This window comes from Cetorhinus maximus, chromosome 11 (assembly GCF_964194155.1).
Source record: "Cetorhinus maximus chromosome 11, sCetMax3.hap1.1, whole genome shotgun sequence".
NCBI classification, from domain to species: domain Eukaryota; kingdom Metazoa; phylum Chordata; class Chondrichthyes; order Lamniformes; family Cetorhinidae; genus Cetorhinus; species Cetorhinus maximus.
This window is the reverse complement of record NC_135889.1, coordinates 34,505,196-34,527,964: the sequence shown is the minus strand read 5'-3', so window position 1 is coordinate 34,527,964 and position 22,769 is coordinate 34,505,196. Positions and strand designations below refer to the sequence as shown.

Below are 22,769 nucleotides of genomic sequence, written 5' to 3'. Positions count from 1 at the left end.
CAGCCACAATGCTAAAAAGTATCCCAACTAATGCTGATTCACAAAATGAGATGGTCTCACCATTTACAATTAAATATTAGCAATTCAGAAAACAGTAGAAGTGTTGCTTAGCTGACATTGTATAGGTACCACAGCAGTAGCACGGGCCAGCATCCTGCTGAGTCATGAGTATCAATCTGTAGCATTAGTGAAGACCTAGTAATGTGCTTAAAAGTAAAGGACCAATCCAAGTAGCTATGATAGTTGCTCACAGTCGCTGCAGACCACTTCTCAAGTCAGCTAAATTATTAATGACCCAGATTTTAGTCAGCAAAGCAATGGCATTCGAAGAAAGCTGCACATAAAAATTGGCTGATTTCTGTGGATTTCACCTTCCCTAATACTAATTTGAATCTGGCATCAGGACAAAGAGACCTGCGAACATCCAAGTGATGTTATCAAGCAAGGTAAGCAGTCTATGAGAAAGTCTTTCCCAAATGAGCAAAATGCCCATTTAGTACCTCAACCATGCCTTCTGCCTCCACCAACAGATCTCCATTTTGTTCCCAAATCAGCCCCACTGCTCCTCTGTCAACCCGTTTACTGTTAACATGCCTACAGAAGACCTTTGGATTTCCTTTTTATGTTAGCCACCAAACTATTCTTGTAATGTTTCTTTGTCCACCTTATTTCCTTTCTTACTTTTCTGTACCTTTCATATTCAGCTTGATTCTCCCTTGTGTTATCATGTTGACGTCTATCATGTGCCCTCTTTTTCTGCTTCATCCTACTCTCCCAACTCCTTAACATGATAACACAAGGGAGAATCAAGCTGAATATGAAAGGTACAGAAAAGTAAGAAAGGAAATAAGGTGGACAAAGAAACATTACAAGAATAATAACTAACTATTATGTTAGTGGCTAACATAAAAAAGAAATCCAAAGGTCTTTTATAGGCATATTAACAGTAAACGGGTTGACAGTAGTGGGGCTGATTTGGGGCCAAAATGGAGATCTATTGGTGGAGGCAGAAGGCATGGTTGAGGTACTAAATGGGCATTTTGTTCATTTGGGAAAGACTTTCCCAAAGCTGTGGCAAACGAGGACATTGCTGAGATACTGGATTAGATAAAAATTGATGGGCAGTACTTAAAAGTGGACGAGTCGCCTGTTTAGATGGGGCACATCCTTGGCTGCTCAGGGAATTAAGGGTAAAAATTCCGATGGTCTGGACCACAATCCCCCAATCTTCCTTAGATAATTGGGTAGTGCCAAGGGACTGAAGATTTTAAATATTACATCGTTTTTTTCCAATAAAGGCAGGAGCCTGACAATTACAGGCTAGTTAGTTTAATATGGGTGATGAGGAAGCTTTTAGGAACAGTCATCTGGGTGAAAATGGCCCCTTAGACAAGCATGGAGTAATAAAGGAGAGGTAGTACAGATTTATTGAAGGCAAATCCTGTTTGATTAATTTGACTGAGGTTTTGATGAGGTAGCAAAAGGTGCATAAGCACAATGCAGTTGAATGTTATGTACATGAACTTTAAAATAGGTGATTGATAAAGTACCAAATATTAGGCTTGTTAGCAAAATTGAAACCCATGGAATAAAAGAGGCAGTAACAGAATGGACAAAAAATTAGTTAAGGGATGTTAAAAGAGCTGTGGCAAATGTGGTTTTCAGACTGGAGGGAGGTATATAATAGAGTTCCCCAGGGTTCAGTATTAGGACCACTGCTATTTTTGATCTATGTTAATAACCCCCTTCAGGGGTACAGGGCACAATTTCAAAATTTTCAGATGGCATGAAGCCAGATGTGCAGTGAACAGTGAGAAAGATAGTAATAGACTTCAAGAGAATGTAGATAGGCTGGTCGAATGGGTGGACGCATGGAAAATGAAATTTAACAGAGTTAACTGTGAGGTGATATATTTTTCTAGGAAAAATGAAGAGACAATACAAGCTAAATGGTACGATTTTAAAGAGGTGCAAGGGGAGAGACACCTCCAGATGCTTGTGCACAAATCTTTGAAGATAGCAGAGCTGGTTCCCAAAGCAGTTAATAGGATTATAAATGCCTTCATAAATAAAGGTACAAAAGTTATGCTAATCACATATAAAACACCAGTTTGGAGCCAGCTGGAGTAGTGTGCCCATGCTTTAGGAAGGACATGAAGGTTTTGGGGAGGGTACAAAAGAGGTTTACTAAGATGGTTCCAAAGATAAGGCATTACAGCTATATGGACTGGAGAAGCTGGGGTTGTTCTTGTTAAAGCAGCATAGGTTAAGAGCAGATTTGATCAGATACTTAAAATTTTGAAGGGTTTAGATGTTGTAATTGAGAGAAACTGTTTCCAACAGCGTAAAGGAAAACTTTTTTTTAAAAAATACAAGGCGTGATTAGGGTTTAGAATGAACTGCCTGATAAGAGTGGTGAATGCAGATTCCATAATGGCCTTCAAAAGAGACTGGATAAACATTAACGCAGAAAAATATTGCAGGAATATGGGGAAGCAGGGGAGTAGGATTAAATGGATTGCTCTTCACGAGAGCAGGTGCCAAATGGCTTCCTTAATGCGATGGACCAAATGGCTTCCTTGATGCGATACTACCTCTATATTTTCTATGATAGTTATGAAATTCAGTGATTGTTATATAGCAACAGGAGTAGGCCATCAGCCCTGAGTCTTTTCCATCATTCAATCAGGTCATAGCTGATCTGTATGTCTTATACTAGGGCGGGGCTGGCAGCAGAGTGGTAATGTCACTCAACTTGTAATCCAGAGGTCCAGGCTAATGCTCTGGAGCAGCTGGTGCAATTTAAATTCAATTAATAAATCTGGAGTTGTCTCAGTAATGGTGACCATGACAACTATCATTGACTGCTCTAAAAATGTGGTTCACCAATGTCCTTTAGAGAAGGGAATCTGCCATCCTTACCTGATCTGGCCTACATGTGGCTCTAAACCCACAGCAATGTGGTTAACTCTCAAATGGCCTAGCAAGCCACTTAGTTCAAGGGCAATTAGGGATGGGCAACAAATGCTGGCCTTGCTAGTGATGCCCACATCCATGAAAAAATGAGAGAAAAATACTAATTTTGCTTACAATTTGCTAGTCCAAAATTTTGCATTTTAAAGTATGCAACTTTAGAATTTTCAACTTGCTACACCAAACTTGCTGCCTTTTTGATCTAAACATGTCTTTTTCATATAGAAAAGTTGATTGAGTATGATCGTTATATTTTTAGATAAGAAGTATTTACTGCTGGATTGCAGGTTAATTAGAGACGCTTTTAATCAGATCCATCATTTATATACCAGTATTTATTCACAAGTACAAACCTGTTAAAACTATCAGTTGTCAGTAGTGCACTTGGCAGGTCCTCGATTGAATTCTGTAGGTGATTTACTCAGTGCACCAGTGACCTTTATTGGCAGATAAATAACTTATTTAATTTCCATGTCTACATCATACTTTTCAAATTAGTGAAAACAACCAAATTAATTTCCTAATAGCTTGAGCTCTATTGAGATACAAAATATTTATAGTTTATTCTGAAATTTCAATATAATTAATGCTCCTTAAAAGGCATGCCACTACCTACCTTCATTAGTGGTTTCCACACTGTGTGATCCTGAAAACTTGTCCGGAGCTGCTGTACTGATCTGGACAGACTATGCAAACATCTATGAATGTAAATCAGAAAAAGATGCATATCTTTAAAAAAACATAAAATTAAATGAATGTGGTTGGAGTGTTTGATCATCCCTTAATAATGCAAGGATAAGTAGTGATCAAGCATTCAAGACCAGTGATTGAGCAGATTAAATAAGACAAACCTCTATCAATGTCTGTAGTAGTAAATTAAAGTAATATTCGTCTATGACCTGCATCAAACAAACCTGATGATATATTCAAAACAGTAGCAGAGGGTGAGGGCTTGGCAGAAGAACTGAACAGCTATATTCAACCTTCACATTGCAGAAGGAAGATACAATGCAAGAGGGTTTAGGGAAAACTAAAGATTAATGCAGGGAAGTACTCTGAGAAATTAATTGAAAACAGAAAAACTGTAATGGGATGAAATCATAGAAACTATCAAGGTCTAGCGATTTGTATGTATATTAGAAGGAGGCAGATAAACTGGGAATGCATTCATTATAACCTAAAGATCACTGGATTTAGGGAAAGTACAATGACACTGGAAGGCAGCAAATGTTACACCTTTATTTAAAAAGGTGAGAAACCTAGCAACTACAGACCAGTAAGATTAATGTTTGTAGTAGGAAGATTTTAAGAAAACATTAAGGACAAAGTAAAAGCACTCTTCAAAAGGTGCTTTTGCGAAAGGTGCATTGTGTCAATCAACCTATTAGAGCCCCCCGTCACAGATATCGAATTGGTGCATAGAAGAGGATTAGGTGGTATATTCACAGATTTAAGATTCCACACATGTACCTAGCTAAAATTGAGACACATGGAATTGGATGGGAAATTGGTTGAAAAGTAGGAGGTAGACAATTAGGATAAAAGGGATAGCAATCAACTCCCATCCCAAGAATTCATGTTAATTCTCAGCTTTTCATCGTAGGCATTATCTGGATTTGGGAACAGAAGGAAATAAATCCAAGCCTACAGATGATCCTAATATAGCAAATACTGTAAATTGTGAAGACAGGAGAAAATTATGAAAGGGTATAAATAAACTAAGTGAACGTGCAGGTGCAATTCAGCAAAGAGTGAGTTGGTACACTTTGGGCTAAGAATGGCAGATAGTCTTGTTTAAATGGGAAATACTGGAGGAGGTAGATAAAGTTTTTGGGGTCCATGCATACTAACTGCTAATAGTTAGCCTTCAGGTGGAAATAATTAAAATACGAATGTGACACGGGCTTTATCATAAGAGATACAGAATATAAAAGTATTACTTCAATGATACAGAATGCCTATGAAACATCATTTGGACAGTTTGACTTTAGGAATGTTGTTTACTCCGAGAAAATCCTACAACTATTCACCAGGAAAATAACTGGGAGGCGGTGCTATGAAAGATTTTGTAAACATTGTTTTTTTTCATCCAATAGATAAGTAGTTTAAATGATGAAGGCAATTAATGGGGAATCTAGAACAAGGGAATGTATTCCTAGCATTCCAGTTAAATGCAAATCCAGGAATGATTTCTCCTCAGATCGCAATAAAGACAAAGTCAACTGACATACTTAAAAAGGAAATAGACTGTTACTTGGGAATTACATGTTAAGGGAAATGGAGAAAAGACAAGAATTAGTGTGAGTTGCTATGGTTAACAGAAATGGCAGAGCAGAAATAATGGGCTGAATGGCCTACATCTGTGTCCCATCTGTTCCTACATTTCAAAAATAAAATTAGCCATTAAAAACTAAACTGCCCAAATGATTATTGCCAAAAGATCAGAAGATCACAAGAAAAATTAAGCCAGCTGTTCAGTCCATCCTACCTACAAACCACCTTTAGTGCCCAATAGTTTCTTAAATAAACTTGATCCAGTTGGTCGGTTTTGCAAAAACAACTTCCTGACATCGGTATAAAATTGGTCTTTCACGAAATTGACACTTTGCCTCCTTGTCCCACTATCAAAATTTAACTTGAGAATTTATTATTTTTATTCCATTAAATAGCTTGGCATAACTTTGAGGTCTTCTCCTAACTGTCTCCTAAGGTTCAACAGCTGCATTTTTTTTTGGTCTTTTTTCGTAACTCAGTCCTCTATGCCTGGGAACAGCCACTACCGTCTTTGATCTGTCTCCTTTATGAGGATTTCTCCAGTCAAGCTGACATATATCCACTTAATGCAAGACTACAACTCAAAACAACCTTGTAGACAAAATCAAAGTACACTCCACCTACATAATGAGGGTTTCTCCAGTCAAGCTGACATATATCCACTTACATAGCTGCATCTTACACAAAATCAATATTAAATTGGAATTTGCCTTACTAGTTATACTTATTAAAATGTATCTTAGAATAATTTACTAATTCAATTATCCAAAGATTAATAGGGTTGTTGGATTTAATTCCTAGAAAAAATGATGTTTCAACCATGAAAGCTAAAAGATTCCCCCCAGGCACTTGAGAAGCTGAAAGCATAATCACAAAACTATCAAACCAACTTTTATTTTAATTAGTTATTTGATGCGGTCATTCTTTCACCGAATTAGAATTTGCTTGTTAATCTACCATGCAACTAATAATTTAAAATTGATAGCATACTTGCATTATAGTGCAGTAGAATTTTACCAAAGAGGTGGTTAAGTGCCAGGCCCTCAAAGGATACTTCAAGTTCTTTAAAGAAAGTGCTTAAACTTCAAGTTCATGGCTTATCACACCCTAGCCAGCTAATTATATAGCAAATCTGGACTCGCTGTCATTCTATATTTTATTATCCATGCAAAGTGCTACAGGAGTATTTACTAAGCTGATTAAAGATTCAGTGTCTGCTGAGTCAATACAATACTAATCACTACATTTGTTTTACAACTATCAAATTTTATTTCAGACAGGAAAGTTCAGGAGTCCATCCATACCTGACAGCAGCTAACCGCACCTTGATACTAGACTCAGCTAAGCCAGTCACAATTCGATCCATCATATTTTCAGTCTCAATAATCTATAACAAAAAGTTAACAGTGGCATAAGTAACTAACAGGGTTTGTGATGTCACAAATTCACTGAGGCATAATTAAATCTAGCCGTTGCACTTTATAAGACATTATTTTAGCTGGGGCTCAGTAAGAGGCAGACAAAATGATTCAAATAGTTTTCATAAACTTCACAATTTTAACATATTCATTACAATATCAGGGTAGAATAATTTCATAGTAGGAACTCATATGGGCTTGAAAGAATAGTAGATGATAAGCAATCAGTACCAACCCATTAATCACAAGTTGGGGGTCAATTGGTCTATAGTTTCTATTACCTGGCACCATCAATCTAAATTTTACCCTCCACAAACGGAATCTCAACAGAGTAATAAAGCTTGCTAGCAAACAAAAGACCATCAAAGACCATCCATGCAGCAATCGTCCCTGAAATGAACTGTGCTTGTAGGAAGCTCCCATGCAGAGGTAATTGTTCATCTCCTGGATTTGGTAACTCAGCCAATCTAGGAAATGGAGATCATCAAATGTATCATCTTGATTGGCATTGTCTGTATTCTAAATCCTTCCAAACACAATAAAGGATTAAGTTTTCATAATCTGTCTTAAAATTGATGCTAAAAAATGGCCACTAAGTGGCAAATTAGAAATCAATAACTCTTAGATTTGGTTATTCTGATTTCCCTGCATCAACAAATTTATTCACAGGATGAAAACAAAACAGACCAACTTCATCTGTTCTAACATCTCTCCCTGTGACTCAATGCCAAATTCTGTTTGAGAATTCCCTTGTAAAGCATCTTGCCACATTTTACAACATTAAAGGTGCTTTTTAAATGTTGGTAGCAGTTGTAAAGGCAAAGTTCAATCTCAAGTTGCAGTTGATTGTTAAAATCAACCCCTCAAAATCAGGCCTTACGTTAACCTTTTACTCATGCAATCCTTCTTAAAATGCACTGCTCTTCTAGAGAAAGTTATGTTTAGAAGTTTTACCTGGCAACGTGTAGCCTCCCAATCAGGGATGCCATTTCCAAGGCAGGCCATCGCCTGAGAGTATGAGACACTTGCATCCAGCCTCAGCCTCACAACACCCTTCTTATAGAAATGAGTAGGACACCAGCTTTCAATAGCATTTTTTCTAAAACATCTCTTTTTCTCTATCCCCCTCCCTTCCCACCGACCCCAAATCAACACATGCATCAGATGTAGAATTTTATTTTTTATTAGTTATTGGAATGCAGGAAACAGTAATAGGACAGTATTTATTGTCCCTTGTGGGCTTTAAGTGACAACTATGCAGTGTGGGGCTGGGGTTACTTTTAGGCTAGGTCAGGCAGAGTTAAGAAGCCCCTTCCCTGAAAGACATGAGTAATCCACTGGGCTTTTACAACAACCTGGCAGCTTCCACTGTCATTTTTTTCCTGGTGCTAGCCCAGCAATCGATTGAATTCAGTTTCACAATTTACTATTATGTCACTTAACCTCACAACCTTCGGGTAGAACCACAAGGCTACTGTACCCTCTTAAGGAAGCCCAAAGACAGCAATGTCCTCTTTCACCCGATTTATTTTCTTAAATTGGCACTCGATGTTCAAGCAATTTTAAAAAGAAAACTAAATGTGCTAAGTTGCATTCTGCTGTTTTCATTCCATAGCTTTACTTTTAGGTCAAGCAGTGTATTAATTTCTAATCTTGGGCAGGGGTTACTGAAAATTTTACAGCCTGTTCTTAGATGGAAGAGACTTGATTTTTATACCTGATCCACTCGAGGGAAATTTTATCAAAAAATTGTTGTTATATATTGATACATGCAAAAAAGATAAAGTAGCTGCAGCACAATCACTGAATTGACATTACTAAACCTCTATTATTCAATTAACACAACCTTTTTTTATCCCAGAGGGAAAGCAGCATTTTAACAAACCAGAACACCACCTGTTCTCACAAACTTCCCTGACATCAAATTTTTAGCACTGTACTTAACTTATGACTTCGAATAGGTGTTATCAGATTAAATCAAATTCTGTACAACAATAAAATTGCAAATTCAGCTTTCCACTTTATTGCAAATTGATTAAAATCTTGCAATAGAAATTTGGATTTTGGTAAGGAAGCAGCAATTATACTTTTTTCCAAGAACTTAGCTGATCCTAAAAAACCCTTCACAATAATAAACTGAAACTTTCAGAAAATCATGATGAAATAATTAGTCTCGACTCAACTAGCATCATCTATTGAAAATTGGTTTTCTTTAAATAAAAACATCCATGTACAGCTGTGTACAGTTGTGTAAACTCTTATATCCCCAAGTTTCTCTCTGGAAATGTATATCCATACTTACTGCAGAATTCAAACTTGTTAGAAAATAAACAAATCCCATTTCAATTTGTATTTTTAATTCTTAGTAAACCTTTCCACCTAAAGGGCTCCTTGGTTGAAGATTACTTATTTAAAATTGCCAACTTCATAAATAGTTTTGTGACATTGTGGAGTCATAGAAACCAGCACCACATATCAATACTGTTATTAAGACAAGGTTCTTTCCCAGCCACTATTGCTACACAAAACTCTGAATTCTAGTTGGAATGAAGAGTTATTATTCAGGTAATCAGTTTAGATAATTCTCAAGTGAAAAACTTTTGACTGCAGTAAACTTTGTCTGAATACTACAAACAGAAATACAGTGAATACATAGCAGGTCTGTCAGTGACCATAAGGAGAAAAGATATGTCAACGTTTCCAGTCTATATCTGAAAAGTTAAACCATCTTTTCAATTCAAATTTAATTCAATTTCACTTTATTATCCATACGGAAGTTCATACAGAAATTAATTTCAGGTACATTGCTCGTTCATTAACAAAATTACATATTAATAACAATAAAAGAAAAAAAAATCCCTATCACAGAGACCTAACTTTAATTAAATATGTATAAAAACTATTCCAATGCATTAAAATAATCAGAGTCCCATCCTAAGTGCATATCCTCGTTCATACAAACTCCTGTTAAAAGTTCTTAGGGAAGGGCACAAATGGATTTAGGAACCGATTTGTCCTGCATCTGATGGATTGTAACCGTTTCCCCGAAAGCATCCAATAGCAATACTGAGACAAAGGGTGATTCTCATTATTCATGACACTCTTTACTTACATCAAAATTCTTCGAGAGCAGATTTCATCAAGAAAGATCTGCTCACTAAATACACAGTCTTTCAAATGCCACACACCTGCTGTGTATTTATAGCTTCCTGTGTTTTTAGTTCAGATTTCCAGCAGTTACAGATTTCTATTTTTATCTCAACATTAAAGAATTGATTGGAGGGTGTAATTTAATCACAAAATGCAAGTTCAATGAAACGAAAACAATGATAACAGAGACTAATAGTGCTGAACCCATGCACTAGAAGACTGTTGAAATATTCACAGAATATATAAACATTACACTTCTTCCCAATTTTCTAGCCAAGCAAACTGGCAAGAAATCTCTGCTTCTTCAAGTCAACCCCAACAAAATAAGACTTACTCTTTGGAGAAACACCTCAGTTAAGAACTGAAACTTGGGAGGCAGGGGAGGAGGAGAGGTGGGTGAAAAGAGAAAGGTGGTAGTAATCCACATCCAAATACTCGTGCCTCATAGCAAAACGATCTAAATGTAAGCAACTTGGGTGGGCACATCTTATTTTACTATACACACAGACAGAATTACATCTCTAACTGAAAGTGCATCTTGTGTGCATGTTATTTAAAATCTTCTCAAAACTTTTTGCAATGGGACAGAACATACAGTCCACAGCTTATGGCTGGATGCTTGTGCAAATCTTATTTACAGGTTTACCTGTTATGCGCAATACACGATAGAGCTACAAGAATGTTGGATTCACTGAGAATATAAATCTTGCCTTCCTTAGGTTGCACTTATACTATACAACCTTTTAGCAACTGCTGTGATGTATCAATAGCCAGGGGCGGACTCAACTCCAGAGCAAAGTTTCCTCCAAAAGATTTCACTCCGATTTGCTCCCAAATCAGGGTACACCCCTATTGGGTTTGTTTATAAATTTAACATTGATGGTCTCACACTGATCCCATTGTTGCAAAAGACTGTATTTAATAAAAATAAAATTGGAAGAGAGTTCCTTCTATTTCGCTCAAAATCACTGGCAGAACCAGGGCTACTGAGGTATCCTGTGAGTCAATACCCCAACACACTTTAGCCAAATCCTTCTGCTCCTGATAAAGACATGCTTTTATATTGCACTTAATAATATGCCAGAATGAACTTCCTTGAAGTGTAGTTACCATTATATTGGCAAACACAAAAGTCATTCTGCACACAGCACAGTACAATTAACAGAAGTTGTTTAATGACAAAAATAGCTGGAAAAAACTAAGGTAAAAGCAAAATGTTGTTTAATGACGTTATCTGAGGAAGGCATGGCCTGGAAATTGGTAGAACTCTATGCTTTTTTGAATGAAAACTGATCTTTAACATTCACAGAAACAGGCATATTGGTTCAATGCCTCACCCCCAAAGGAATCACCACTATCAAGCACTATACTTCATTCGGGTGTCACCTTACATTATGAACTCAAACCCTAGTAATGGGGCTGGAACATACAGCCTTCTAAGCCACAGGTGAAACGGCTAGCAAATCCGACAAAGTTGCAACCATCAAATTAATGAGACGTTACTACCATATTTCCACTAATCAAATCAGCAGTTAGACATGGTAATGCTACATTACAATGGTCCACTATGAACCAGCCATTCTATTATAGATATTAAAAACTATTGGAATGACTCCAGTAGAATGGCTAGTTCATAGCAGACCATTGTAACACGTATAATTATAATGACTGTAAACTTATGCACATTATAGTCTTCAGATATTCAATGACTTTTTAATAGTTTTAATATAGGTTTAATACACCTTGATGTTTGATCACCATCAGCAGTGCCTGACTAAAATGATCAAATGATTAAAAAGAATCTCAATGGAATGTTTTATATATTTTTTTAAACAACATCTATTGATGACATCAAGGCTTTTGGCCAGATGCTATTACTGACAACGGTATGAGGGTGGTGGATTATCAATGGAAATATCAACTAGCACATCCATTGTTCTCCTTCACACTGCTGGGCTAACTCCAACTCATTTTCATCAGGGTTTGTTAAAGAAACTAAAGATACCAAAACAAAAACAGATACGTAGGTTGGTGATAATTCTTCGTAATAATTTAATTATGTGCAAAAACATTAGATAACTTTTAATATTAAGAAGCACTAGTAGCTAGGGGTGCCTGACGAGTGCAATTGTCTCAATTAGTTGGTTACAAGTACAGCAGACTGTGACTATTGGGCTGCCACATCAACAGGAAAGTCACAGATTTACCATAACTTGACAGATGCTTCTTCAAGCAATGGCTAACTTTGCATAGAGGGGGCAACATTCCAACCTGCATTTTATATCTGCAACATATAAAATTTATGGTTCATGAATGCTTTAACAACATTATTGGAAATAATGAACACCTTAAGTTGTGAATCATTATAATCAATATTTCAATAACCCTGCCGACATGGTGCTCTATAACCAGTTTATAGATGTTTGATATCATACAACATGCATTATAGGTTTCATTTTTAAATCCAAATGCTCCACAACAATCATAAGCTTTTAAGCTTTGCTGACTTTGCTCTTATATTACCTTACCACAGGATTGATCTTAAAGTCTCATGACAAAGTCAAGCCTAACTTTTAGTCAGATATGGTGAAAGGAATTTTCCTATAATGTGCAGTTTCTCAATGTAGTAATGGCAACTTCCAAATGGGATGCAATGTCATTTTACAATCATTTGTCAATTCATTCTAAAATTAACAACTCAAAATGCACAGAAGGAACTTGAAAGTTGTTATCCAATTTTAGGGTTGCTCAGGATATAATTTACAGATCACTCACATGCAAAAGTATTTGCTAAAAAGTCTTGAAATATGTTGCTACAACAGATCAATTATGATTCATGCCTTCATCACAAAACAATTAGGTTATTAAAAATAAAATAAAAATCTACTGCAGTCATTTAAAAAACAAATATCCACCCAGTCAATGGCAGAAAATCTATTACAATCCATCCAATCTACAATGTGCCAAAGGTACTTATTCCTTAAATTGAAAATGTAATTTACAATATTTGGTTAGATCCCATGAGAGAAAAGTAGATTGGCATTTTAAACCTTTAAAAATCATAACACTAAACAGCAGCAATTTTTAGGTGCTGGTAATAGTTCTGCAGCTTTATCAAATCACTGATTAAACAGCAGTTAAAATCAGAATTTTGCAACAATACTGCTAACTTTCATAGTTAAAATATCAATTTTGTTAAGGGAATTTGCATTTTTCTGTTTCTGTTGCTTTGGTTTATATTGAACACAGGAAATAACAGGAGAATGTAATTTTGAAAACTAAGCTGGAAACTGAGTTGACATGGTAGTCATTAACAGAGCATTAACAACTTCATCATTTTCAAGTCATTAACTCCAAGTCAGGTTTTCCGTACAAGGGCATCAACATTAAAAATAAAAAGGCATTGGAAGTCATTCCGAATTCTCAATCTGTTTTTGAAAGGAGTTACTGATGGTGAGTATTCCATTTTTGTGGGGCATCTTTTTGTACTAAAGATGAGGGCTGTCAGTGGTGGAGAATAGAACATTTTTTTTAGTTCTGGCAGTATTTAGCATGATGCACTCAGCCACGTGCAGCATAGGGAGGTACACAGCGCAGCTTTCAACTACTCTGCTCCAACAATGCACCTTAACCACAACCTTAGAAAAGACCTTTGAACCACAAAATAGATTATTTCATATATATGTTTTCCTTCAGGTACTGAGAATAAGATTAATAACCCACTATGACATCTCAAAGAGGTAGAACACTTTAAAATTATTGTTGAATTGAAATTGCTTTTTGCTAAAGCATCAAATAAGGAGAAGCACATTAATAAACAATGATTAATCTGAATAGCAGTGATAAGAAATGGAGTGGGTAAAATACCCTGCGATGGTATCACATACTCAAGAAAATCATAAAATTACCAAAAAAAGGGAAAATTCTCACAAGTAGGCCTTTTTACAGCAAAACAATGAACAAAGGAGTCCCAAAGTTGTTTTGGTTGCTACCATTATGCATGATATGCCATATGACAGTCCAACCTGAAGCTGTTAAAAGGCTCTCTGCAGCTGCACTTGCAAACATAAAAGAAATCCAAACAAGGGGCTCCCTTAGAATTTACAGCGCAGCAAAAATTAAGGTTAATGATCTACTTTGAATGATTAAAAGTAATGACTATGATAGCACAAAAGAACATAGAACCAATTAGGAATTGATCAAAAACACCTAAAACCTATTTCAAAACCAAAAAGCAGCTTTGGAGTGGGCAGGAAAGGCTGTATAGAAGTGCAAACAAAAATGTCAGGCCACAGCAGGTTTTCCCCACCAAGCTAAAAATATTCCCTTTTGCTCGTACTGCAATTGATTTAATTCAGACATTACGTCGTGTCTGATATTTGGCCTAGGATTCGATGAAAATATTTACTAAGCATTTTGACTAAGGGTAGGGACGAACTTAAAACAATTCGATGTAAAGGGTGACTTCATGCAGAAAGTATCTGATCGATGTCCTGGAACAGAATATCCATCTATTTTCTGCGAAGGCAAATCAAAAATGTTGGCAGCAACTCTGAACAGGCCCAAGGTAAAGGATCCTACAGCTCTTATTAGTTAAAACTAATAAGATGTGGAAACAAATTACTTAGAGCAGAGAGAATTTACATCCACCTTAGCAACAAGCCTTAGTTCAATACCCAAAAATTCTGGGCATTGTAAACCAGAGTTCGTTCTTTTAACATCCTAGAATTATAGCCTCAACCTGCTGTGGACCAACTTTGTATGTCAAATAATGCAATTGATAGTTATACATGAATTACAGACATGCAAGAAGTCCCACATTGATGATTCATGCATAAATATATTCAAAGCCAAAGGATAAACCTCATTTTAGAGCAGTGTAACTGCAAAGGCCAGAGTTAGGAGAGGGCAGATATCCTGGAGCATACAGGCACACAAGAACATGTGGTGTACTAGGGTCTATTTGTTCAGGTATTTGGAGATGCATCAAAATTCCACATAGTGGGAATACCCTTGTTTCCAAGGTTCTTTATGTGTTATACACATGTACTGTTCAATGATTATGCCTAATACCATTCGCTCTGGATGGTAAACATATCGCACACCTTAAGTGACTGACAGACCTTCATAAAATGCAGAATGCAATATGAATTCCTACTGTCCATTTTATTGAAAAACTTCAGGCAAACACTTTTTAAATGAATATTCTTTCAGTGGCCTTACAGACAATGCTCAACACTTGGACAGCAAGACTGAGAGAGCCAGAGACAATGACATTCGGCAACAGTGGTGCTTTCTAATTGGACAGCAGAATGCAAGTAGGTCAAAGCAGAATGGGTAAATTCTAATGAAACTGTCCAGTGAGGGAGGTGGACTTGAATAAACAGGCAACCGCCATGAGACTACAACTTAACTTCCCACTCAATAGCATAAGCAGTGGAGCACCTGCCTACTGTTTACAAATGAATAATGAATGGATCGAGATAGGACAGAGTAGGATATGAGTGAATTTTGAATCGATTTGGTTCCTTTTCATGCAGATACAAGTCAGTGCCCATATACAAACATAATTCAGTTATTTTTCTTCTGTTACATTAATAATGTGCAAAAGGCAATTTTATTCACTGTCCTATAATAAAAAGGACATTAGTGTGAACTATAGAGGTCAATAACATAGTTGCTAATTAACAGTACATGCACAAGGGACAGAAAAGAATAAACATCTAATAATAAGCAAAAAATGTCTCTAAAAATATTTACTTGTGGAGATATAAAAAATGGCCCAATTCAATGGATATCCTCAGAAATCACATGGGAATGAGGTACTTTTTGTCTTTATTTGTAAGTCTCCAATTCATATATTTTTGAAAAACTGCCTTGAGCTCTATGACAGTGCAGTGTTTGAACACTATTTCAGTGCAATTACACTGAAAAGTACTTGCACATTAAGAAGTTGATCAAATTCACCTCACAAAATGTAAATATTAATTTACTTTTTTATCATGACAAGATGATTTTCCTGGGATAACAACATAATAAAACTTACTTTGTAAATTGGGCCAGCAAAGATTATTTCCCAAAGTTTAACCAACAATTTATGAATATTTAGGGTAAGTCACAGATGGGCACCACACTTTAGGAAGGAGGTCAAGTGCCTTGGAGTAGGTACAGAGATTTACCAAAACGATACCAGGGGTGAGGGACTTCATTTATGTAGAAAGATGAGAGAAGGTGGGACTGTTTCCCTTCAAGCAGAAGTGGTTAAGGAGAAATTTAATAGAGGTGGTCAGTGTTTTGATAGAGTTGATTAGGGGGAAACAGTATTATGTTTAGTGTTTTTAAGAAAAAGGTCAAACAAAAAAAATTCAATCGTGAAAATAATCAACTGAAGGGCAATTGCAATCAGTTAAAAAGGGATCTAAACCAGGTGGATGGAATCAAAGACTGGTGAATAAAACAGTAAATGACAATGGGAGGCCTTCAAAGAGGGCATAGTTCAGGTACAGACCAGACACATTCCCACAAGGGAGGGGAAAGGCAGCAATTCAAAGCTGGAATCCCTGGATGACTCTAGATGGAGGTAAAAACGAAACTGGAAAAGGAGAGTTAAGATAATGTCACATTAATAATTCAGTAGAGAAGCAAGCTGAACACAAAATATACAGGGAAGAAATAAAAAAGGAATTAAGGGGTAAAACGTACGTGAGAGAATAGATTAGCAGGTAACATAAAAGGAAACCCAAATGTCTTTCCTAAGCATAAGAGGGTGGCCAAAGGAAGGGTGGGCCAATTAGGGATCAAAAAGGTCTTCTTGTGGAGGCAGAGGGCATGGCTGAAGTAATAAGTACTGTGCACTTTCCTTCACCAAAGAATAGATGCTGTCAATGTCACAGCAAGAGGTAGTAGAGAAATTGCATGGATAAGAATAGATAAGGATAAAAAGATTACTTTTCAAAAAGTACAAAAGTCACCTGGTCCTGAGAGAATGCATCCTAGTTGCTGAGGGAAGTAAAGGTAGTGGGTTCTGGCCACAATCTTCCAATCCTCTGTGGATATGGAAGAGGTGTCAGAGGACTATAGATCTTCAAATGTAAAACCCTTGTTGAAAAAAAGGGGAGGGAGAGGAGAGGAATCCAACCATTACCAAGCCAGTCAGTTGAATATTGGTGATAATGATACTTTGAGACACATTAATTCAGGACAAAATTAATTGGCATTTGGAAAAATACAAGTTAACCAATGAAAGCCAGCATGGATGTTAATTGCAAATTATGTTTGACTAACTTGAGTTCTTTGATGAGGGTCGTGCAATAGACTTGTTAGCAAAGGTTTGTGTGATTGCATACACAGTGTGGATACAAAATTGGCTAAGGGACAGAAAACCAAGAGTAGTGCTGAACAGTTGTTTTCTCAGACTGGAGGAGAAATGTGCAGTGGTGTCACCCAACAGTTGGTATTGAGATCTCTGCTCTTTTTGATATACAGTAATGACCTGACCTTGGGATCCATACAGGGCATAATTTCAAAGTTTGCAGATGACACAGAACTCAAGTGTATTAAACAGTGAGGATGATAGTAACAAATGTCAGGAGGACACAGACTGGTGAAATGGACAAATGTAACTCACCTCGACTTCCCAAAGCCTGTCCACCATCTACAAGACATGAGTCAGGAGCGTGATGGAATACTTTCTACTTGCCTGGATAAATGCAGCTCCAACAACATTCAAGAAGCTTCACACCATCCAGGAAAAAGCAACCCACTCGACTGGCACCCAAGCTACCGCCTTAAACATTCACTACTAGCACCACTAGTGCAGTGGCAGGAATGTGTACCATATACAAGATACACTGCCATGACTCACCAAGGTTCCTCTGACAACACCTTCCAAACTTGCAACCTCTACCACCAAGGACAAGGGCAGCAGATGCATAGAAACACTACCACTTGTGAGTTCCCTTCCTAGCCACACATCATCCTGACTTGGAACTATATCAACGTTCCTTCACTATAACTGGGTCAAAAACTTTTGAGCTCCCTTCCTAACAGCACGGTAGGTGTATCTGCACAAGGACTGCAGCATTCAAGAAGGCAGCTCACCACCAGTTTCTCAAGGGCAATTAGGGTTGGGCAAATACTGGCCTAGCCAGCGGCACTTGCATCCCATGAACGAATATATATATATAAAAAAAACACAGAACTGTGAAATAATTCATTCTGGCAGGGTGAATGAAGCGATACAATATAAATTAATGGTACAATTTGAAAGTGGGTGCAAGAAAAGCAAGACCTGGAGACCTAGAGCCAGCACAAGTACAATGGATCAAATAGTCTTTTTCTGTGCTTTGATTCTATAATTTGGGTTAATGATGTTAACTTAAATGTTTTTACACCATTTGCACAAAATCAGTATAACAACTACTTTGATTTAACCTCAAAAAATGATTTCACTACAACTGTGCAAAAGACTCTAAAGCAGAATAGTTGTTTTCTAATCCCAAAATTGTTTAAAGGGGTGTTCTTCTTCACTTCCTCCCACCTACCTCTCAGTTAACATTATTGCCCTCAACATTCTGCGCAGTGGTGCAAAAAAAATGACACTTGTAGCACCTGCTCACTCTGAAACCTACATTATAATATTAGAATAAGGCATTTCAGGTACCCTGACAAATACCTAATTACTTATTCTGTAACAAACATCACTAACACAGAAAAAGCAAAATGCAGACCCACAGAATACCACATTGGGGATCTGCACATATGCAGTATTAGGTCTGTTCACCTTAAAGATCAGCTTCTGACATAGCTACAATTTGCTCATCCTAATTTCTCAATCCTGTAGTCAACTCATTTTTGTTAGAAGATGATTGCAGAGTTGTAACTCGCGGACAAACAAAAAAGGTCAAATGCCATTTTTCTTGTATATCAAACCTGAAAATGCAAAAAAACTGAAATGATTTTAACAATTAGTAAGATACCAGGTTCCCCACTCTAAGTTAGAGGTGACAACTGCTTAAGGAGGAAATTAATGTGAGCAGACTCTTTTCAAAGTCTACAGCATAACTTTGTCAAATTTGACAATCTTGCTCATGAAGAGCACAGGGAGTACATGAAACTGAAAATGCCACATTGTTGCAGGAAAAGGACACTTTAAGGTTGAGATTTCAGTCACATTGCCAGAGCAATATGGAAGCATGCATGTTTTCCAGCATTGGTGGCTCTCAGTTTTGATGGGCACACTTGCATGCACAACACAGTCCTCCCTTATTTGAGATAAGCCAAAGGCAAGAAGATGCCATTCTGGGTGGCTTATCACTTACTGTGTACGGATTAAAAATTTAACTACATTTTAAATGCCATTTTTCAAGTTACCTGAAAAAAGTGTTTTGCTTTACTGTAGATTCAGAAAACAAGCTACCAGCAATGTCATTGCACAAAGCTTTATTTACAATTAAACTTGCACATCAGCAACACAAATGAACACATCAGCAGGCCACAAATTAAAAGTGATACAGAAACAGAAGCTGAGTACTTCCGGTTTGCAGCAGGTAGGTAGGCAAGCATTTATATAACTGGCATTACAGTACTACTGGAATATGTGAGTCAGTACTATACACTACACTTCACAGTGCTTATTTTGTTACTACTGTTACGAACTCATGCAAAGAATGTAATTTAAGGATCCGGTGCAGGTTCAACACAGGAAACACCAGTACTTGTCATTCCAACATGAACACGTCACAACTCATTTCTCTAGACAAATGAGTCTCAATCCCATTCATTCTTCAGATCTGATTATGCTCTTTCGTAAAGTCACTGTTAATTCTCTTCACCTTGTTCTCAGGTTGACGTCACTCCCTGCCTGTTGGTTGCCAGGACCGGGGGACGCCCCTCTCCCAGACTCACCTTCTTCCGGATGTCTTCGTCATTCGCTCCAAGGGAGGCATACAACTTGAATGCAGCTTGGCGAAGCTCATGAGCATGTTTGAGGTCGTGGTCAAGCTGAAGAATATTAGGAAAGAAGAAAAAAATGAAGAACTTTTACATTTTTGTAGCAGTTGCAATTAATCCATTAATTATCAATAAAGTTGATACAGTGGCACACCAAATAGAATTATTTAAATAGTATCCATTCATTAAAAATTATTGTTAAAATGTCAAACAATTCTTCAGCAGTTATCCATTTTCAATTACTGCCTTACATGTTGAAGGGGACCATCATTATAGAAAAAATGGTTTCCAATTTAAATTTGGAAATCACAGCTACAAAAAGACAAATCAATACAGGCAAAATCAGATCTCCTTTTGCTGACAAGATTACGTAGCAAATAAATAGTACACTAACTGCTGTAAATAAATGCCAGTTTTGTCGTGTAACAATACAATATTATGCTCCATCACAGCAAGACACAAATAATTCAAACAGTTATCTTTGCTGAAGATTTACTGAAGGTTATCAGTAATAATTAAGGAATGGATTTTTTTTTTTGAAGTGGAGGGTTCCATCTCCTGGTGATAGTGGGGGAAAAATCAAAACAATCTCTATCCTGCAGACTATATTCCACTGATGTGAAGTTACCTCAAAGGCAGCAGTGGAACAATTAATTCACAGGTTACAGCTCTCTGGCTGACCTATGTCAGCATGAGTAGTACAAGAGGAATAGAAATGTGAAATGTTAGGGGACAGTAAATTTACTACTGTGCAATTATTTAGATTAAAACCATGAACATAGCTGGTTTTATAATGGATCATCTTATCAAGATTAATACTGCAATGTATTCATCTACTTCATTATAACCAATATTACCTTTCCTCAAAATTAAAAAAGTGTTTGTAAATTTATAAGTTAGGAAACTTACCCTTTTGATATCCGTGATTGCACTGACTGAACTCGGGTACTTGAAGTAATCAGCGAGCATTGCAATAAGATGATCTGTGATGCTGGCAATCCTCTGTAACTCGACATCAGGTTCTATCAGATATGCCAAGGTTTCAGCACCTTCCACACGCTCTTCCAGCAGCCTCTCTTTACTGCACATCCTAACCAGGCATGGGAGTGTCTAAACAAACAAGGAATTTGGTGAGCTTAATTAGGATATTTGCAATACATACAATAGATTACATTTCTTTAAGTGTGGGTGGGAGACCCATCTGAACATCAACTGAGGGTTTTTCAGGATTAGAGTTTCTAGTGTGCTGCCTTGTCATCATGTGAATGAACACCAAAAAGACAGTGGACTCAATTGTGTTTCACAAGCCACTGCCCTAAAAATAGGTCACCTTCAAACCGTATTTTGCTTTCTCCCAGTTGAACCCACATAACTGTGTAACATAACCAACTGAACAGATGCATATTTTGGAGGGGAATAAAATGATATTACAAAGGATATCATGTAGTACATTTTAGTTGGCTTCCGTGGACAACTTGACAAGGGAGACACCTTGACCTCAGATTCAGAATTGGTCAGATATTGCTGAAGCACGACATCTCACACTGTGTAAACCCTTCTGTAATCTTGTTAGAAGAACTTTTGCACTGCAACTTGCTGGAAATATGAGCTGGTAACAGTGTGGCAAGGGCAAAGGAGTATCCAGGATCCCAGTTAACGGTGGGGCCAACAGTCTATCTTGCTAACCAGAGATTTAATGATTGAGAAAGAAGGCGGTTCAATAGAGAAGGGTGAGTTAGAATCAAAACCAGGTAGAGAAAGATAAATTGAGGTCACAAAAGACCAAAAAAAAAGAGTCAAAGAGAAACAGAGAAAAAAAATCCTACTAACTGGACATTTTTTAAATCTTTAACAGTTGACGACATGTAAGAATGAGATTGAACAGTTTAAATTGTTCCAATTCTGGGCCAGAGAGTTTGGAATTGCATTAACAATTATCATGCCCTTGTAAAAAGGTGTTTTGCGTTCTAAACTTTCTGCACGAGTTTAACAAGATGATGGCACAGTGGTAATGTCACTGGACTCGTAATCCCACCATGGCAGCTGGTGGAATTTGGATTCCATTAATAAACCTGGAATATAAAGCTAGTCTCAATAATGGTGACCATGAAACTATCATAGGTTTTTTTTAATGACAATCAATCTGGTTCACTAATGTCACTTAACGAAGGAAATCTGCCATCCTCACCTGGTCTGGCCTACATGTGACTCCAGACCCACAGCAATGTGGTGCAGTTTTAACATGTGAAGTTCAAGTACAGATCAACTCTGACTGAGATCCCCAAAACAAAGTATTCACCTTTACACAGAAGTTCAAGTCCAACCAGAGTGCAAAGCGAGAGAGATGCAGTGACATTTGCAGATATCACCTGGTCAGCTATCATTTTGGTGGCAATATCACATGACCAAACTTTTTTAAAAAGTACAATGGAAAAACTTGGTGTCCATATTCCTCAGTTGTATTTAAACTACATAAGTTGTTCTATATCAGACATCTGCAGCAGCCTATCCAGACTAAGTATACGGTTCTAGAACCAATAGTCTTGCTTCATACGCTTCCTATGAAGTGGCTGAATGTAACCTAGAGGTAGCTTTCTTAGACAACTGACAGAGATGTGTGAGAATGGTTCCCCATTGCCTAGAGAATTGACAAAAGCAAGCACAGGCATGCTACCCAGGGATAAGATCCCATACATTATTGCTGAACAGAGAATTCATAAACACAGAATCCTCCAAACCATCTTCTCTGGGAAAACTCTACATACCAGAGGGTTTCAAGTGATAAAATGGGGCTATATCATTTAAAGACAGACACTGACCCCTCCATAATGGACATCATTTTCGAGCCTATTGGGGGGTGTACACCCACATCATAATTGAAATACGCATACCAGCAAAAATAGTTTTTTAAAATGCAGACACAAATTTATAAAAGGAAAGAAAAATCGACAGGAACTGCATGCTGAGGCATTGTGTTTCTTAAGCAGGTAGAGGAGAATGTTC

General features: G+C 37.1%; 1 protein-coding gene across 4 annotated transcripts in view; it reads right to left on the bottom strand.

Moving 5' to 3' along the window:
* armc8 (armadillo repeat containing 8) overlaps positions 1-22,769 on the bottom strand; it is a 106,172-nt gene that overhangs the window by 53,276 nt on the left and 30,127 nt on the right. For all 4 annotated transcript variants that reach the window (XM_078551796.1, XM_078551797.1, XM_078551795.1 and 1 more), the window contains 4 exons: positions 20,676-20,876; positions 19,722-19,817; positions 6,552-6,634; positions 3,590-3,671 (listed from right to left, as the gene is read on the bottom strand). In XM_078551796.1, the coding sequence (XP_078407922.1) occupies positions 3,590-3,671; positions 6,552-6,634; positions 19,722-19,817; positions 20,676-20,876 (462 nt within the window). The remainder of the gene's footprint in view (positions 1-3,589; positions 3,672-6,551; positions 6,635-19,721; positions 19,818-20,675; positions 20,877-22,769) is intronic.